Below are 17,932 nucleotides of genomic sequence, written 5' to 3'. Positions count from 1 at the left end.
CAAGAATACTGGAGTGGGTTGCCATTTCCTCCTCCAGGGGATCTTCCCAACCCAGGGATCAAACCCACATCTCTTGCATCTCCTGCATTGGCAGGTGGATTCTTTACCACTGTACCACCTGGGAATCCCTATTATCAAAATAGATTTCTGTTTTTATTGAATATTTATGTTAATACCATTAGTAAAGTGACTTAGAATGTATTCATAAAGAAACAAACAGCCACTTTAAAATATCTTGAAATCTTCATGACAGGTAATACATTTTTTCTTATTGTTTTATTTATCTTGTGTATATGTATTGAATATACATGTACACAGCTGTTAGGAAAACTTCTAACAAAGAGAAAATTAAAGCCCAGTAGATGGCACTGTCTGCTACTTTTTCCACGTTAATTCAGCAAGGAAACATTCCCCTCACCCCCAAATCTATTTGTTTTTACAATAATATAAATCCAACCTCCGTTTTAAAAAAGCGTTCCTTACAAGAAGCCCAATCATTATGTCCTCTTCTGGACCTACACTGAGTAACTCTGTCACAATTTATTAAATAGAAAAGTACTTAAGGATTATGAATCTTGTTTGAGCGTAGAATGCATTTAGCTTGTCCCTTTTCCTTCAGTGCTGCTGAGACAGCTGTATTTCTCCTCTGCCACCCACCCCCATCCACTCTACAGATGCTCCCTCTTCAAAAAAGATGTAGGCTCAAAATCAATTTCAGGCCAGAACTGCACTTGTGCTAAAATGAAATTATGTTTGTATTGGGATTATACCTAGCTGTTCTCGAACATCATTTTTTTAAAAATGCTATAATACATTTATGAACAAACCTCTCATTGTGTCTTCTGACGTGAGAAACAACTAAGGTGTAATCCATGTGGGTAGGTCACTGAGATCAGATGGAGCACTGGTGTGAGCTCTGGTGGTTCCAGCCCCAGCTCTAATCATAGGACCCTGAGTCCAGTATTTAACTTGTCTGAGCATAATTTTTACCATGTGTATAATTGTGATAGCATTGCCTATTCCATAAGGATACTATGAAAATGAAACCAGATAGTGTAAGCATCCAGTACAGTGCATCATCCACAATAGATAATCAAGTAGTGCTATCTGTTGTTTATGTTGTTATATTAAACTTAATCTCCCAGAATCAGTCAAGCTTGATACAAAACTTTCTAAAAACTTCAGAAAAATGCATTTCATAATTTCTGTCAGCAGTATATTTAGTTGTAACCCTCCCCCAACCTACAGGATGCTAATTTACTGTGTTTTCTCATCATTAGCATCAAGCCTATATTTTTAAGCTTCTTGGGCTTTAGAGGCAGGCACACAGAGGCAATTCAGCAAGCATCGTTTACTGTTGAAGGTTAAAGCAGCTGTACCCTGTAATCTCCTACTCAGCTGCCAATACTAATTTAATACAGAGAGGTGAACACACGGCTGAAATGTTTAGTACAGTATCTATTTTTTCCCATCCTGGTTTAAGATTATGAAAATTATATACTGTCTACAAAAGCTAGTATTTCTAGTTAGTGATAGTTTCCCAACATCAGAGCACTAAATACATCAAAATGCCAAGGTATTCTCCTGTGAATTAAAATTTGATGTCTGTTGGCATTCAATTTGATTAACATTCAGAAACCAAGCAGAAAAATATTAACAAATTGAAACTGGAATGTTCAGAGGGAAGAAAAATACCAACTAGTAAAGAGATAAGAGGGGGATCACCCTAGAAACATTTTGAATTTTCTTTATTTGTGTGTATTTGCTCTACTTGGTTGTCAATTTTAATTGGTTGGCAGCATACTGAGGGTTCTAATGTATTCAGAATTTCAGTTGTTAGTTCGGCCATCTATTATAGTATCCCCAAATGCAGTCTATTCTTGGTGCATAATAAGAGTCTCTCTCTTTATAGAAATAAATAGCTTATTAAATCTGCTGTTAGTCTTTATGCTTGGTGGCACAACTGTTTAGAAGTGCAGAAAATGGGAAAGTATCTCCTTCACAAACCATATTTACTAAGAGCAAGTTTGATTCCTCAAGGTTGGTCCAATGTTAATTAAGACTTTGGACATGGGGAGAGGGGAGGAGAGGGTGAGATGTATGGAAAGAGTAACATGGAAACTTACATTACCATATGTAAAATAGATATCCAACAGGAATTTGCTGTATGGCTCAGGGAACTCAAAGAGGGGCTCTATAACAACCTAGAGGGTGGGATGGGGAGGGAGATGGGAAGGAGGTTCAAAAGGGAGGGGATATATGTTTATCTATGGCTGATTTATGTTTAGGCTTGACAGAAAACAAAAAAATTCTGTAAAGCAATTATCCTTCAATTAAAAAATAAATTAATTAAAAAACCAAAAGATTTTGTCCAGATTAAAGCCAAGGCAGGTATGTACCAAGATGTTAGAAGTTCACTACTGATACTCATGTCTTTTCAGTGCAGTTGTTTTTTGGATGCCAAGATTATTTTTAAAAAGGAGAGAATCCTACTCTGCTTGTGTGTAATTTTGTGTGTTATATCTATATAAACCTTGGTGGTTCTAAAATTTGAGAAACCATATGATATACTGAAGAGAGCACAGGCCTTGGAGAAAGTCAGATCTGGATTCATAGATAGATACTAGCATTTATTTGTTTTCTTACCTTGAGAACTTATTTAACCTTTCTGAAGCAGAACTTTGTCATCTATAAAAAATGAGGATAATAATACATGCCCCATACGAAGTGATTGCAATATTTTATCACAGTGCCTGAAATATAGGAGTAGCTCAATATTTGCTTAAAAATTAACTCAGAGCATAGGTGGACCCTTAAACAACTTGATATATGAAAACCTTGATTTGCAACTACAAAAAATTAGCTTGTTGATAATTATTTTTAAACATAATTTTAAAAGAAATAACAATAGAATTACCTTAAAAAAGCATATATTAGTTCATTTAAAATTTAACAATAATGACACTGTAAAAAATGTTATTAAGTACAGTGAAATTGTGGAATAACAGGACACCAAAAGGAAGACATTGTTGTTTCTAAGTCATTCATTTGTTGACTCCTTTTAATGGAAATTAGCTTCCTTACTTGAGGAGTAGGGAAACACCTGACAAGTATTTGTCTATAGTTTACTTTAAATAGGACTGGTTGATATTTAGATGTTTAGGTTTGTTAACTTAGATATTTTGTGTGTGTGTGTGTGTGTGTGTGTGTGTGTGTGTGTGTGTGTATTGTTTTGTGATATTCAGAGATATTAGTTAATATGTGCCTAGTCAGGATGTGAAAAGGTTAAGCAAAATGAACATAAAGAAGACTTAAGGATAAAGAGATAGAGAGTTTGGACCCACTTTCCTCTGTCCTTTTCTCTGTGTGTGTCTCAGATCTCTCATTTGATATAAAAAGTTGAAAAAGTACTTAAAATCTCAGATGGTTTTATTGAAGAGATATTAAAATTGAACTACCACATGTTGATACTGGCACTCATGAATCCAGGGTTGTATATTCTATAATTTCTCAAAATGTTATTAGAACATTTTATCATAAAGTCTTCATCTTAAATAAGATTTTCTTCCAAGAGAAATAGTTTGATGGATGTTTTGTCAGTTTACTAGAAATTGAAAAACTGAATTGAGGATGCAGAGTTAGTTGAATTCACCAATATGTCTAACAGAGGCTGTGTGGGTGAGAAAGTGTTGGTAGTCTCTTGGATTGTAATCAGAATTGATGATGATTAAGAGAAATAAGACTAAGTTCAACCACTGACTTCCTTAAACCATTTTGAAAAGATAATTAGGGAAAATGCTACTAAATACTAAAATGCTTCTGCAAAATGAAAGCATACATAGAAAGCGGTGGAGGATGTCGACTTTGTCCCTACACTAGTGCACATTCAAACACTTGCCTTGTCGTTGATTCTGGTACCATCAAGGGTTGAAGATCACTCTAGCAACTAATATGTGAGCAAGCAGCTCCTTCAGCTCAGTCTCATCTAGGTGAGAAGATTACTCACTGTTTCTGGCACATCTAAGAAAAGCATGGCTGAGAAATGGACAGCCATTCTCATAGCCTTCCCTTCCTTACTCCCTACAGTCCCCAGCTCCCTTATTGCACAACTCAACTTGCATGCCCACTACTTCCCAAAGCTCAGTCTAAGCACACCGATGTCTCAGAACCCTTGTATGCCATTAGCACAAACAAAGGAACTTCATAGCAGATACTCAGTCACTTGTGTCCTGGTATCAGTGTCTGACTTCTGGACAACACAGATTGTGCAGTAACAAGTCACACAATTTCTTAATGAAATGAGAAGTTAAACTTTTAAGGGCTCTTCTAATGTATTTTGTAGGTTATAGTTGAGTCTATCAGAGTGATGGCTGTATGACTGGGCTACTGAATAGGGGTATCAACTTGTTGAGAGAATGGATTGGAAAGTGGGATTGAGAACTGGCCTCACAAGTTTCCCTAAATGGAACAGGAAATGAGCAATACGTCATGATTTTCTGTGGGTTGAGCAGCAGCCTAGATGGCAGAGACACAGACCTCACTTATGGATTCAATAATTATTTCTTGAATCTTGCCGACAGGACATCCATAGTATTAATTAATTAATCAAACAACTGTTTACTGAGCACTTGCTGTGGGCCCTGGTCAGAGTTCAGTGCTGAGTTTCAAAGGAAAGAAGATAGATATGCTTCCTGATGTGTTCACAGACAGCCCCAGTGATGGCTGTGAAGTTCCTGGGGTATCAGTTAAGAGGAGCATGGGCAGAGATTCTGCTCTGGCTGTGCTGCTAACTTGCCAAGGAACCTCAGAGAGGGCACTTAAACTTTTAGTCTCACTCTCTGCTTTCATACATGGAGGCTAACAGTCAAGCTGCCCCATCCAGCTTCCTCACAGTGTCGGTATGATGGACAAACCAGATAATCGATAGAATGCTTTGAAAATTGTAAAGTGGCCATTTTATTTTCACCTTGCCATAGACAGAAATAATAATTTCCACCTATTCACCTCACATGCATGCTGTTGCTTTGTGGCATTTATTGAACAACAGTGCTCGCTCCCTGATTTATAGACAGAATTAGAGTTCCTGCCCTCTGATTTTAAACTAGGCAGACATACGTGATAAAACGATGAGAAAACTTTCACGGTAGACAGTATTGTGTGATGATCATTAATGTATTTATAAAAGGCCTGTGAATTTCTTAGATGGAAAGTGCTATAGGCATTTTTCATAGCCCTTAGGATATTTGTTTCTTGTGAAAAAATAATCCACATAATGCAAAATAAAAAGAAAGCTATAGGACTGAAAAGAAATGAAACTGAGTAAAAAGAAGGGAATAAGTCAAAGACAAACATCATATGATACTACATATATGTGGAGTCTAAAACTATGAAACGAATGAACTTATTTATAGAACAAAAATAGACTCATAGAGATTAAAAAAAAAATTAGTTACCAAAGTGGAAAGAGTAGGAGGAGGGATAAATTAGGAACTTGGGATTAACAGATACACACTACTATATATAAAACAGATAAACAACAAGGACCTACTATATAGCACAAGGAACTATTTTCAGTAACTTGTAATGACCTAAAATGTAAAGAATGTGAAAAAGATACACATATATCTAACTGAATCACCTTGCTGTACACCTGAAATTTTGTAAATCAACTATATGTCAATTAAAAAAAAGATTATATGCCAATTTAAAAAAAAGAAAGGAATAAATAACATGGGGCAGTTGAGTCCAACAAGATGCTGTATGCTTTATACTACATTGAGCCCTCAATGAGGGAAACATTGCTGTTGGTATGAGATGAACATCAAGCAGATTCTTTATTTTGCTCTAGAAACTATACCAAGTAGTTCAACTCATAGTTGACTATGATCCTACAGTTAGCTTTGAAAATATTAATATTTTTAAGTAATAACAATTGTAATACTACTCCCCCAGGTATTTTAGTATCTATATGATGTCTTAGGTTTTACAAATATTTTACATGAACAATTAAATTTAATCTTCATAATAACTTCATGAGATGGGCATCACCATTATCTCTAACTTACAGATGAAAAAGCTGGGCAGGAGTTGTTAAAATAATTTACTGGAAGTAAGACAGTAAGTGAGAGACTTGTGGCTTGAACCCAGATTTTCTGACTCTTAGATGTGTTTTCCATCTTCATGTCACATAAAAATAAGTCAACATTCTAAAATAAATTGCTGTTAAAATGTGCTGGAAAAAGAAAGAAACCTGGTAAATAAATTTAAAAGGAAATTCAAAGCATGGCTTGAACTTGGAAGCCTTGTGTCTTTTACACTCATCTTATTCCATCTGTAGGATTTATAAGCCCATTCCATTGGTTTCCAGATTAATGCAGTTATTAGTAGAATTTCATGAAATGGTTGTTTGGGGCAAACTCTGCCTTCTTAAGGAATGTCACTATGAAGATTTAATTGTGGATTGTGGTTCTGCATAGTTTGAGGACATTTTCTTTTATAACATGGTTAGAATTCTCCAAAAAAAGAAAAAGAGCCCTGACGTGAGATTAACTAAAAAAATTTAAAGCATAAAGCATTTAGTTTATTTTCATTAGTTACAGGTAGTCATATGTAACATGAAATCTCAAAAGAGAGTGAAATAGCTTTAGAGAGACATAACCCAAATACAAAGTCATAAGTGACATCTTTTCTAAAGAATGAAATAAGATTCTAGTTAAATGTCTAATTAATGAGAAGGCTGTATGAGTAAAACCACATACACAATCACATAATTATGCATGGTTGTAGCAAAACTTTAATGATTTCTTGGAAATTCTAATAGTCTTCTAGTCCAAGAACAGATTACAGCATGGCCCCTTTGCCAAAGTTGGGGTAAAAGACAACAGCCACTACAATAACTCCTGAGGTAGTGCTATAGTTAAGGCTCGTATAACAGAATACCACAGACTTGGTGACTTAAACAAAAACACTTATTGTCACAGTTCTGAAGCCTGGGAGGTCCAAGATCAAGGTGTTGGTAGATCCAGGGTCTTGTGAAGACTCCCTTCATGGCTTGCAGATGGCCATCTTCTTGTCTTAGCCTCACATGGCAAAGAACAAGTTCTCTTGTCTCTTCTTGTAAGGGCACTAATCCCATTCATGAGGGCTCCATCCTCATGACCTAATTACCTCCCAAAGGCCCCATCTCTTAATACCAATACTATCACTTTGGGGATTAGTCTTCCACATATGAATTTGGGGGGGTGAGAGACACAAACATTTAGTCCATAGCAGGTAGCTTAGATCTCTCTCTCTCCCACACGTATAAATACAATAAAAACAAAATCTTTAACTAAAGATCTTTTACCACAATAAAAGCAAAATCTTGTTTCTTCTCTCCCAGACTGTTGTCTCTATTTCAGAAGTCTGAAATAAAGATTGTCTTACTAAAAGCATGCTGAAGGTTAATTTCCCTTTCCTTTCATTTTTCCTTCTATAATTGTCATATAATAAAACTATCGAAACATATCCTACTCTGAATTTTCTATTCTATAGTATCAGAGAATCATATGACTAGAAGAGTACTTCATTGATTATGTCTGCCTTAGGAAGTACTGTGTATAAATACTCTCATTTAGATCTATTTATGAAGAGTTTCAGAGAGGACAATCCCATCATCTTTCTTAACTGAATTAGAATGCAATCACTTTCTTTGTCTCTAAACTCTTCTTTATACTGATTAAATCCCTTACCACAGATTAAGAAATACACAGACTGAATCTTTGCATTTGAAAATTTGACTCTTGGACTATCTTAAATATAGAAAAGAACTTAAGTTCATTTAAGTTCCAAAAACTTGTAATTTTTATGATATGAAAATCACTGAATGTTTCAGGCTGGATCACACATGTTGTGACCCTTAATGAAATTTTCATGGTCTGGGCCTTGGTCCATGGTTTTACAGTTTCAGTAAATTGAGGAGTGGTCTGGCACTGAGCAAATGATTCATGCTAGCTGAAATCACAAGAAACTGGTTTACAAGGGTGAATATGTGGTATGATATGAGGGGTAGGGAGTTGAACATGGAGGAGGCAGGACAGATGTATGCCTTTTCTGTTGGGCTTTTTTGTTGTATTTTAAGATATCAATACGTTATGTATTCTGAATATAGCTTGGACACGGGAAATAAATAAAGGGAATATTTGTAGTGAAAAATTGATGTCCTCAAGTCTGTATAATGGAGTTCTGTTTTGAGCAGAGAAGAAGCTACAGTCAGTCACACTGAAGAAATGTTTAAGAAGAAATGGCTGACACCTTGAAAGAATATAGAGAAAGCAGACATGTGAACTCAAAGGTCTGCTTGGTGTAGAGGAGGGTGTATTAGCCCGAGTTCTCCAGAGAGGTGTGTGTGTGCGCTTAGCCGCTCAGTCGCGTCTGACTCTTTGCGACTCCATGGACTGTAGCCCGCCAGGCTCCTCTGTCCATGTGGATCTCCAGGCAAAAATGCTGGAGTGGGTTGCCATGCCCTCCTCCAGGGGATCTTTGTGACCAGGGACTGAATATATATATATATACACACATATACATAGGTAGGTATATATATATATATATATATATCTGAATCACTTTGCTGTACACTTGAAAATCATACATTGTAAATCAGTTGATTATACTCCCAATTGTTTAAAAAGTTCATTTTATTGATCTTGAAAAAAAACCTGAAAAACTCACCCATATTCATTCAGAGAGTGACAGAACTATGATTTAAATCTAGCCCAATCTAATCTTAAATCCTATAATATTTTTACTGTTCTATGCTCTTTATCTTACTATTAAATATTATATTTATACTACTGATTTTAATTTGTGAAGATTAAAGGATATACAACATACTATATTTTAGCATAATTCCGTAAGTATTTAATAATTAAATTTAAAAATATTTTGGTACTTATTTTAACTTTTCTTTATTATTCTGGTCAAATATGGCCTTATTATATTAGTTGAAATAAAGGCTGACTTTTGAGAATTGGGGTCAAAAGAAATAAAAGTGGAGCACATTCACCCCTTTGCACTTCAACCAAGCCAAGTCCCACATACGAGACGCATTCCGTGGCCACTCAGCTCTCACAGACTTGGTTCCAGAGCAGCGGCCTCGTCCTGTCTCCAAGTTTCAGACTTTCTTTCTTCTCTCACCTCACCTTTCAGATTCAGTGCTGTACACTTGGTACCTTTTCTCAGCCCAAGGTGGACCTACAGACATAAATGTGCAGCACCTAGGACAGAAAAGAGCCAGGATAAATGATCTTGCACAACACAAGTATATCTTTCTAGTTGCTGAAATTCTCTGATTTTCCAAACATGGGGGCTCTTTCCTTTGATGAATGCGAGAGACATGTTATCAATTCTCTAAAACTTCTTAACGCATAGTGCTATACCATGTATGCAATTTCTAAGATTATAGCTTGTCTCATGTTTCATTTTATTATCTCATGATTTTCTTGTATGAGTTGCACATAGAGGGTGGTAACTTATTTACTTAAAACTTTCATAATTCACAGTATAGAGTGTATATTCCTTAGAAAGCTCCTATAGATAATTAATCTCAGCTTCTTTTCTTTCCTTCATTCTTATTGTCAGTTCTTTAGATTTCATTTTAAGAGTGATGCCAGATGTCCTGGTCTCTTGGACTGGCAGAGTGGGATAGGCTGAGTTGGAGTTGTTTTACTTTGGGAACTTGTGCTCTGTACAATGAACAAATCAGCAAAATTATAAGCATTGTTACATGTTTCATTAACAATGATAGCTTCCTAGGTAAAATAATGAGTATGCTCAGTTGCAAAAGCAGGAGATTCTTTTGGAATTACAGTCAGCATTTGTGTCTTGAAGGACTGTTTGTGGACTCTGAAAACAAAATAAAACATACTTCCCAAATTTTGCCTGCAGCAGTTGACGCAAAACATGAACTCAAACAATTTACCTCCTGGCCAACCTTCTGTATAACCAGTAGATGGTCACTCCAGTGAACATTCTGGTTAGTTATTGAAACCAAGAATCTTTCCTGCTCAATCAGGGAATTCAGTACCAGATCCAAGGTCAGTGCTGGACCACATCTTGGGGGTGGAGGTTAAGTGATGCAAAGCATCCACAGAATGGCTAGAGGCCAAGGAGCAGGGCTTGTGACTCCAGAATACATCAACTCAAGGTGAGATGAAGTTTTTAAAGGGCCATTAAAAAGTGCTCATTGTTAGATGTGTTGAAAGTGGGGGAGTACAAAGGAAAGGTTTCAGGGATGACTTGGTAAAATCCCATTTAAAGGACTTGCTGAGCCAAGAATCCATCCTGATAAGAAAGAGTATGAAAGGGAAAAAAAAATGAAAACACTTTTGAACCTTTTTGTGAAAGAGTCTAATTATTTTTGCTAAAATGCAGGTAGTGTATATTTAAGTGGCTGATATGTTGACTTGAATAACATTTTAAAAGAATAAAATGATGCAAAGAAAGTGTTGGGAAGGGTCCATACCAAAGTAGGAATGTTGGTTTCTCCCTGAGAAGGCAAGTTAAACAACAATTTTTTTCTTCTTTATACATTTCTGTATTGCCTCTTTTCCCCCAGTGAGTACACACACTGCTTTCACAATTAAGGAGGGACAAACAGTGAATTATTTTTGTTTAAAAACAAAGGAAATTTTATGGTTGGTCTTAATCTGTAAAATAAATGTTCCTATAGCTAAGTTAGCAACTCCAAGCACCACTGGGGAAGCAGGATCTGTGTGGCAGGAAAAACAGAGACTAATTAAAAACAAATGAACACAAAAGCTTGGGTTTTGCAACAGCAGCAGAATTTATAGAATTACAGCACCTCTAGAATTATGGAACCCACAATTTCCTGCAATGTATCTGTTTCTGCCAACTTCTGGTTGTCTGTGGCTTTCTTAAAATATCCTTGGAAGGGACTCCAAGAAATCATCAAATCAGTTCAACGTTCTCTAAGTTATAGTCTAACAAAGGCTCCAGTATTTCTACGGGAGCTGCCCATTCATGTATATGTTCCAATTTGCTGCCACACACTTGATTTAGATCCAAGACTGTGCAAGAGTTACTAAGCTCCTACATGAGAAACCCCTTCTCACATTTTAATGTTCTTAACAATGAGGTAGTTATTATTGTCCAGATTACACAGCAAGGTCAACTGAAGCTCTGAAAGTGAGTTGCCAAGGTCTCCCGGCACCTTTTTAACCAGGCTGGGATTGACCTTGGATCATACAACTTGGTGCTCAGTGACATTTTTATATGACATCAAGACTGCTGCTGGAAAAGTAAAAAGATGTGACTGGTAGTCCAAGTACTCGGCGAGGCAGGTTATGTAAACGGTCAACACATGGACGGGTGAGCTTTCCACAGCTCTAATCACGTTTTGAACTGTGGTGTTAGAGAAGGCTCTTGAGAGTCCCTTGGACTGCAAGGAGATCAAGCCAGTCCATCCTAAAGGAAATCAGTCCTGAACAGTCATTGGAAGGACTGATGCTGGAGCTGTCCAATACTTTGGCCACCTGATGCAAAGAACTGACTCCTAGGAAAAGACCCTGATGCTGGGAAAGATTGAAGGCAGGAGAAGGGGATGACAGAGGATGAGATGGTTGGATGGCATCACCTACTCAACGGACATGAGTTTGAGCAAGCTCTGGGAGTTGGTGATGGACGGGGAAGCCTGGCATGCTGCAGTCCATGAGGTCGCAGAAAGTCGGACACGACTGAGTGACTGAACTGAACTGAATCACGTGTCTGACTTTATGTTTGTGTCACCCTGTAAGTGGCAGAAGACTTCCCCTTAACACTGCCTTCACCTGAAAGCTTCTTGTTTCCTTGGATTATTGCTTTTCCTGTTTATAAGTTTTTCATGAATTGAGTAAAGGAGTTGTAGTTTCAAAAGCTCTGTTAGCCAAAACTAAGTCGTGTTGGAGGGGGACCTAGGTATACATATGACTGATTCATGTTGATGTATGGCAGAAACCAACACAATACTGTAAAGCAGTTATCCTCCAATTAAAATTAAATACATTAAAAAAAATCATGTTAATAAGTGAAAAGAACAAAGGGCAAAACTAAGAAATTTTAAGGACAATGATAATAAAGTATTATACTAACATTATCCAAGAATAGACTAAAGGGTTTTTGTAGATACAGAAACTTCAAAATACATGCATAGCCCTACTAACTTATGAATCAGTTGAAATATAAAGTCTATAAAGTTGATTAGCATATTCTAATCAATTCCATTCTGCCCAAGGATCCCCAATGACAGGCAATTCACAGCTGCTGTTGCCAATACAGTTAATTTTTTCTTGTCCATAATTTTCTTCTTGTCCCCAATTTAAAATTCAGAATTCAGCATCAGATGAGATTTTCACCTTATACATCATGTGGTAATCTAAGTGATTACTACCAGGAAATATGAATATTAAATATGCATATATCCCTTGGCCACTGATCAATTTTCAGTTGGTTTATTTACGTAACCAGTGGCTCACTAAGTCACATTGGTAATTCAAGTTTAAGTTTGTTGTACCTTGTCAAGTGATAAAGTATGCTTATGTTCACTTTTTTGTTTCCAAGAATAATGACAACTGGATCGTAGGCTCCTTAGAGGCAGAGATAGATTGCATTTTATACTTTATTGGTAAGAATCATGGCGTGAGGAATAGTACTGATTATAAAGTAGATTAAGACCCTGATGCTGGGAAAGATTGAAGGCAGGATGAGAAGAGGACAGCAGAGGATGAGATGGTTGGATGGCATCACTGACTCGATAGGCATGAGTTTGGGCAAGCTCCAGGAGTTGGTGATGGACAGGGAAGCCTGGTATGCTGCAGTCCATGGGATCGCAAAGAGTCGGACACGACTGAGTGACTAAACTGAACTGAACTGATGAAGTAGGTACTCAATAATTACTTGTGGGGTTTACTAATTTGCTTCTGCACCTTCTTGGATTTGGCAGTTAAATAACTTATTAGATTAAAAACAGATGTAAGGATAGTAGTGTATCTACCAATTCATTTCCCTTTAGCCATAAATGTCAATGTGCAAAGGATCTATGTTATATGGGGGTTCTTAACCTGAGCTTCAGAGGGTGTTCCCTTAACTCTCTGAAATTTTATTCAGGTTTTTTGTGTGTTCCTATGTTCACTTTGCTGGGGAGAGGATCTAGAACGTCCTTCACTTCCAGGAAATCCATCACTCCATAAACTATTAAGAACAAGTGGCATTTAATATTTTCTCCTGCATCTTGAATACCAACACTGATAAATCTGGAAGCCCGTCTGGATTTGCTTGGAATACACTATAACTTTTTCTTCTGATCTCTTATTTTCCTAAACATGCCTGATCTCCAGTTAGAATTAAGTTGCCCTAAGCATTTAATAATATCTGGAATAAACCAGTGTATAAAGCATGAAGACAAACAAGATAATTGAAACTTCTTCTTTTCCCAGGCTGCACTCTTTACTGAGCTGGCATTTGGGTCCATGTGCAGGTCAAGGTATTTTTTTATCATTTAAAACTCTAATGCACAAAGTGATCTGCGACCTAATTATGGGGGAAATTACCTGTATACTTATGCGTGCTCACAACCACTAAACAGCTGCATTTCAGCTAACGGTCCCTGTCTTCTCACTTGAAAGAAGTTGGGGCAATCGGCTCCCAGCATGAGGAGTTGATTTTCGAATTCATGGTACATCTCACAGCCTAAATTTACCAGTCTTCAGAGATAGAACGCTTTTGTTGTTTCTGTAGAAGTACAGAATAGATTAGTTAGTTATGGTCAAATCAGTTTAAAGTGTTTCTCTACACACTCTACCCTTTCCCAGACCTGTATTTCTAAGGAAGTTAACGTTTAACTCAGTTTATTGCACTGCTGCGAATTTTTAAAAAAGGCAGTTATGTTAAGGAGCATTCCCTTTTAAGGAAGAAAACCAAACCTTTATAATTATGCTATTAATTCTCAGTTTAACTGATAATAACATGAAAATGAATCTTTCAGTAGAACATTTTATTATTATTTAGTGTTTAGCTAGCATGAAGAGCCATGGTTTATAGCATTTTAATTCTGGCTCCTCCTCCAAACTGTAAGTGGGTCAGAAGCACTTTTAACTCTTATGTTGTGATTTTTTTCTTTCTGTTGTTTATCTTTTAAATGAACATTTATTAGGACTGCTACAAGCCTGCATTCTTGTTTTTAAATTTTGGCTTCTCGTATGTGTTTTTGTTTTTACAAGGCCAAGTCCGCTCCCTTTGGTGCTCATCAGAGAAGTTATGGCCTCGTTCCATTCTTCCATCCTACCAAGTGAGCAAGCTCCTGGGGAGCTGTTGAATGAAACCCTAAAGGTATCTTTCTAAGCAAAATAAAGCTTCACAATTACATCAGAAGACTTTGACTCATACCCATTTTAAAGGTTGGCTGTCAAGAGTCCATTTGGAGTGTCAGAGATTTTCTGCTCCTGCAAGTTCTAGAGCTTCAAGTAAAAAATTTAAATATCCACGCTTTTAACTTAACAAAAAAGCACATGAATTCCATAGCACAACAAATGACTTCTAAAATGACTGTAAATTGAGTGACAGAAGAGAAGTCATTTAAAGGGACTCCCACTAGAGAACACGAGGCAGCACCCAAATAAATCCATTTTAATTTTCACTTTATTTCCGTTCTGCTTCAAAGCTGTGATATCATGAGTGGAGAGAGAAGCAGCTCATAGAAGAGCCAGAGTGAAAGCACTGAAATTTAGTATGCAATGTAAAATTGAGGACTTCTGCTTCTCAGAGGATAATTGTGTAAATACCAGCGTGGAACGGTGTGGGCTTGGTGCTACAGCAGAATTAGTAATATGAGATGACCCTGCATAGATTGGCAAGTAGCCATGAAATAATGCTTTCTACAAGAGAAAAGCTTGTACCTGACAAGCTATTAGAAGCGTGCATTTCTCTTAAAACTGTCTTCCTGTCCTGCACGAGAAAGAGACATTATAAACTGCTAATGAAATGTGACTTTCGTGTTGAGAGACTGGATTCCCCCAGGACTGAAATGAAGCCCTCTTTAGCCTTCTCACACCCGGGTGTCCTCTGGGGTTCCCTGCCGAGTGCACTCTGCCTGCACCTTGGCGAGACAGCACTAAGGGTCAGTATTCTCTGCTGTCTTTCTTTGCAATGGGGCTCTGGCCGCCAGAGGGGAAAATAGTCACACACACACACAGGGTAATGGCCTAAGTTAAAATCAAGCAAGCCTGGTGGGGTGGTAATGACTTTCCCTGCATCCAAGCCTTTGCCTTCAGGATATGTGAAGCTAGAAAACAATGTCATTCATTTAACATTTATAGAGAACATACAGAGCGCACGGTGCTGGGCTCAGTACTGGACACGCAAAAGTACGCAGAACACAACCCCTGCCTGCGGACTCGGACGGGTTATTTCAAGTATCAAACAAACCTTATGACCTTTTAAGAAATTCTTGAGTGAATAAAAGTGCATTCCGAATTTAAAATAAGCAGAGGAGAGAATACCGCTAGGACGACAAATCTTTTAGGAGAAAAGGCATGTAAATGTGCTTGAACATTTTATTTCTGTGATATAGAGTGTAGCTTGGATGAGTGAGAGTAGCGGTTTAAGAGGCGCCAGGCTGGCCGGTTCCTGGAGAAGCCGGACTTCAAAGCAGCACACTGCTCAGACGCCTTGCAGTTAGCTGGATCCGAACAAAGAGGAAGCGCCAGCACTTTTACCTGGGCAGTGGATAACTTTGAGGAAAAGTGGACTCCGAGGGGGAAAACAGGCAATGTTCCGCCCGGAGCGGAAGCCCCCTACAATTCTCGACTCTGCCTGCCGACCGCACCCTGGACCGATCTCACCCCGCTCCCTCGCCCGGCTTCCTCCCCCCAGCGGAGGCGGCGGGCCGCGCCGGCCGGGGTCCACCGCCCACCGCATGCCTGAAGCCCTTGCGCACGCCGGCTGCAGCCGGTAATCGGCCACGTGCGCCCGGGTTCCCCGGCTCGGCCCCGAGCGCCTCCACGGTCGAGGTGGCAGCGGCGGGGGTCTCGATCCCTGTCCTCCGCGCCGAGCCGAGAAGTCCGGACGGCGGCGGTGGCGGGAGCGAGCGGCCCGGCCCCTCCCCAGAGCGGGCAGCGCGACCCTGGGCTGCGGGCGCCGCCTCCGCTGCGTCCGTGGCTGCGCGTCCCGCTCGGTTCGGCCCCGCTCAGATCTGGAACCCGCGCGCCCGGCGCGGCCGCCCGCTCCTCCTCGGCGTCGCCCGGCGGACAGCTCCTCCCCGCGGCCAGACGCGCGTTCGAGCCTCCTTCCCCGGCTTACGGATTCCCGAGGCAGGAGAATTTTACCTCGGTCCCTACGAGCATCTCTCGGCCTCTTCCCCCCACTCCCCGTGGGCGCGCGCGCGCGCACACACATACACACATACACTCGCCGGCGCGCGTGCGCACGGCCGCGCGCCCGGAGCCGCGGAATCTCCGGCGCCGCTACTCACACGGGCTTCCAGCCGCCACTGGGCGTCCTCTGTCTGCGGCGGCGGCTGCCGAGGCGGCGGCGGGGAAGGCGGCTGCAGCCCGGCCCGGTCTCAGAGCTCGGCGCCCAGGACAGAGTCTGGGGGAGAAGCGGAGAAGGAGGGCGCGGAGGCGAGGAGGAGCCGCGCCGCGCCCGCTCCTAGTGCCGCGGCCCCAGGTAAGCAGCTCCGGGGGGCCCGCAGCATCCCTGGGGCGTCCGGGCTCGGAGCGGGGTTCCGCGGTCCCGCCCCCGCCGCGGTACCGGGATCGAGGCTCGGAGGGGAGTGGGCTCGGGGCGGGGGAAGGGGAAAAAAGGAAAGGAGCTCGAGGTGCGGCCGGGAGGGAGGGGTGCAGGAGAGCGTGAGGGGCTTCGGCGCAGCCTCCCGCGCCCTTCCCCTTCCTGTCTCAGCTCCACTAGGCTCACTTTTACAAGCCTGGGGTGGGGGGTGGTTCCTGGCGCCCCCGGACAGCCGTTCCGAGCTCTCTTCCCCGCCGCCGCCAGGCAGTGTTGGCTCCGGGCTCCGCGCCCGCCGCGCGCCCCCCACCTCCCGTGCACCTTGGACAGCGCACCCCGCCGCTAGCGTCCCCCATCACCGCGCCTCGGTCCGCGCCCGGCTCGCGCAGCCCTCCCGCCGCCCTCTCCTTTCCAGGTCGTCACCCTCCCGCCCAGCCGCCGTCCACCTCCTCCTCCTCCTCCCAGCCCTGGAGGACTCTGTCGGGTGCGGGCCTGAAACTTTCCTCCCGGTCTTGTCTGAGCCGGGTACTACTGTTGTTATCTGTGACTGTCCCCCTACTCGGGGGGAAGTCAGACGTCGTGGACCGGTCTTTTTTTTTCGGCGGGAGCATGTCCTGCCCGAACCGGGCCGAGGCAAAAGAGGCACTGGGCAGCGGGACTCGGGGGCTGCCGGGGTGCAGAGCCGAAGCCCCGGGACCGGGACGCCCGCCGCCTCGGCGCCTCCCCGGACCCGACACGTGCGCGCCTCCCACGGACGCGGCCCCTCCCCGACCACCCCGCGTCCTCCCCCGGCACGGCCAGGGCCACCCCATAGGTTGGACACCCGGGGCTTGCGGGTTCTGATTGGCCGAAGGCGTAACCCCGCCCCCTTTCCGGAGGGGGTGGTCCGGGAGTGTTGTGGTTGTCAGCGGCGGTGCGCACTTGCGGGAAGTGGGGTCGACAGGTGGGGGAAGCGAGGCCCCTTGGGTCCCCGCGACCCACTGTGTAGAGCTGCACTCCCACCCGTCTTCCTCCAAGTACACGCCTGCATGTCTCCTTTTCTTTTTTTTTCCCCCAACATTTTGCTGCTATGGCGTAAAAAAAAAACTGACTTGTAGCCTTTTATTAATATTGTAAAAAACATAATATTAATATTTGTTCGGTGGCGGAGATTTTTAAAGCAGATCTAGAAGAATCGGGA

At 41.3% G+C, this 17,932-nt stretch overlaps 2 protein-coding genes and 1 long non-coding RNA gene across 16 annotated transcripts in view; 2 read left to right on the top strand and 1 right to left on the bottom strand.

Moving 5' to 3' along the window:
- Window positions 1–14,397, top strand: part of CCDC122 (coiled-coil domain containing 122) — a 70,268-nt gene extending 55,871 nt beyond the window's left edge. For 7 of the 14 annotated variants that reach the window (XR_014071528.1, XR_014071519.1, XR_014071525.1 and 4 more), the window contains 2 exons: window positions 13,470–13,516; window positions 14,253–14,397. The gene's annotated coding sequence lies outside the window, so the exon portion shown is untranslated. Of the gene's footprint in view, window positions 1–13,140; window positions 14,194–14,252 lie in introns of those variants that run through there. The other 7 variants (XR_014071530.1, XR_014071524.1, XR_014071532.1 and 4 more) reach the window with 2 other exon arrangements.
- On the bottom strand, window positions 8,658–13,764 carry LOC145530185 (uncharacterized). The gene is made up of 2 exons (XR_014071533.1): window positions 13,584–13,764; window positions 8,658–9,254 (listed from the first exon to the last, which is right to left on the bottom strand). It is a non-coding gene; the product is annotated as an uncharacterized LOC145530185 (long non-coding RNA).
- Window positions 14,398–15,268: 871 nt separating the features above from the next.
- The window catches only part of LOC145528629 (uncharacterized), a 249,651-nt gene continuing 246,987 nt past the window's right edge, over window positions 15,269–17,932 (top strand). Inside the window, exons 1-2 of the mRNA XM_081547282.1 lie at window positions 15,269–15,395; window positions 15,769–16,695. Coding sequence (XP_081403408.1) covers window positions 15,269–15,395; window positions 15,769–16,695 — 1,054 coding nt within the window. The remainder of the gene's footprint in view (window positions 15,396–15,768; window positions 16,696–17,932) is intronic.

This window comes from Giraffa tippelskirchi, chromosome 12 (assembly GCF_054371585.1).
Source record: "Giraffa tippelskirchi isolate mGirTip1 chromosome 12, T2T-mGirTip1v1.2.pri, whole genome shotgun sequence".
In the NCBI taxonomy this organism is placed as follows: Eukaryota; Metazoa; Chordata; class Mammalia; order Artiodactyla; family Giraffidae; genus Giraffa; species Giraffa tippelskirchi.
This window is presented reverse-complemented; position numbering and strand designations above follow the sequence as displayed.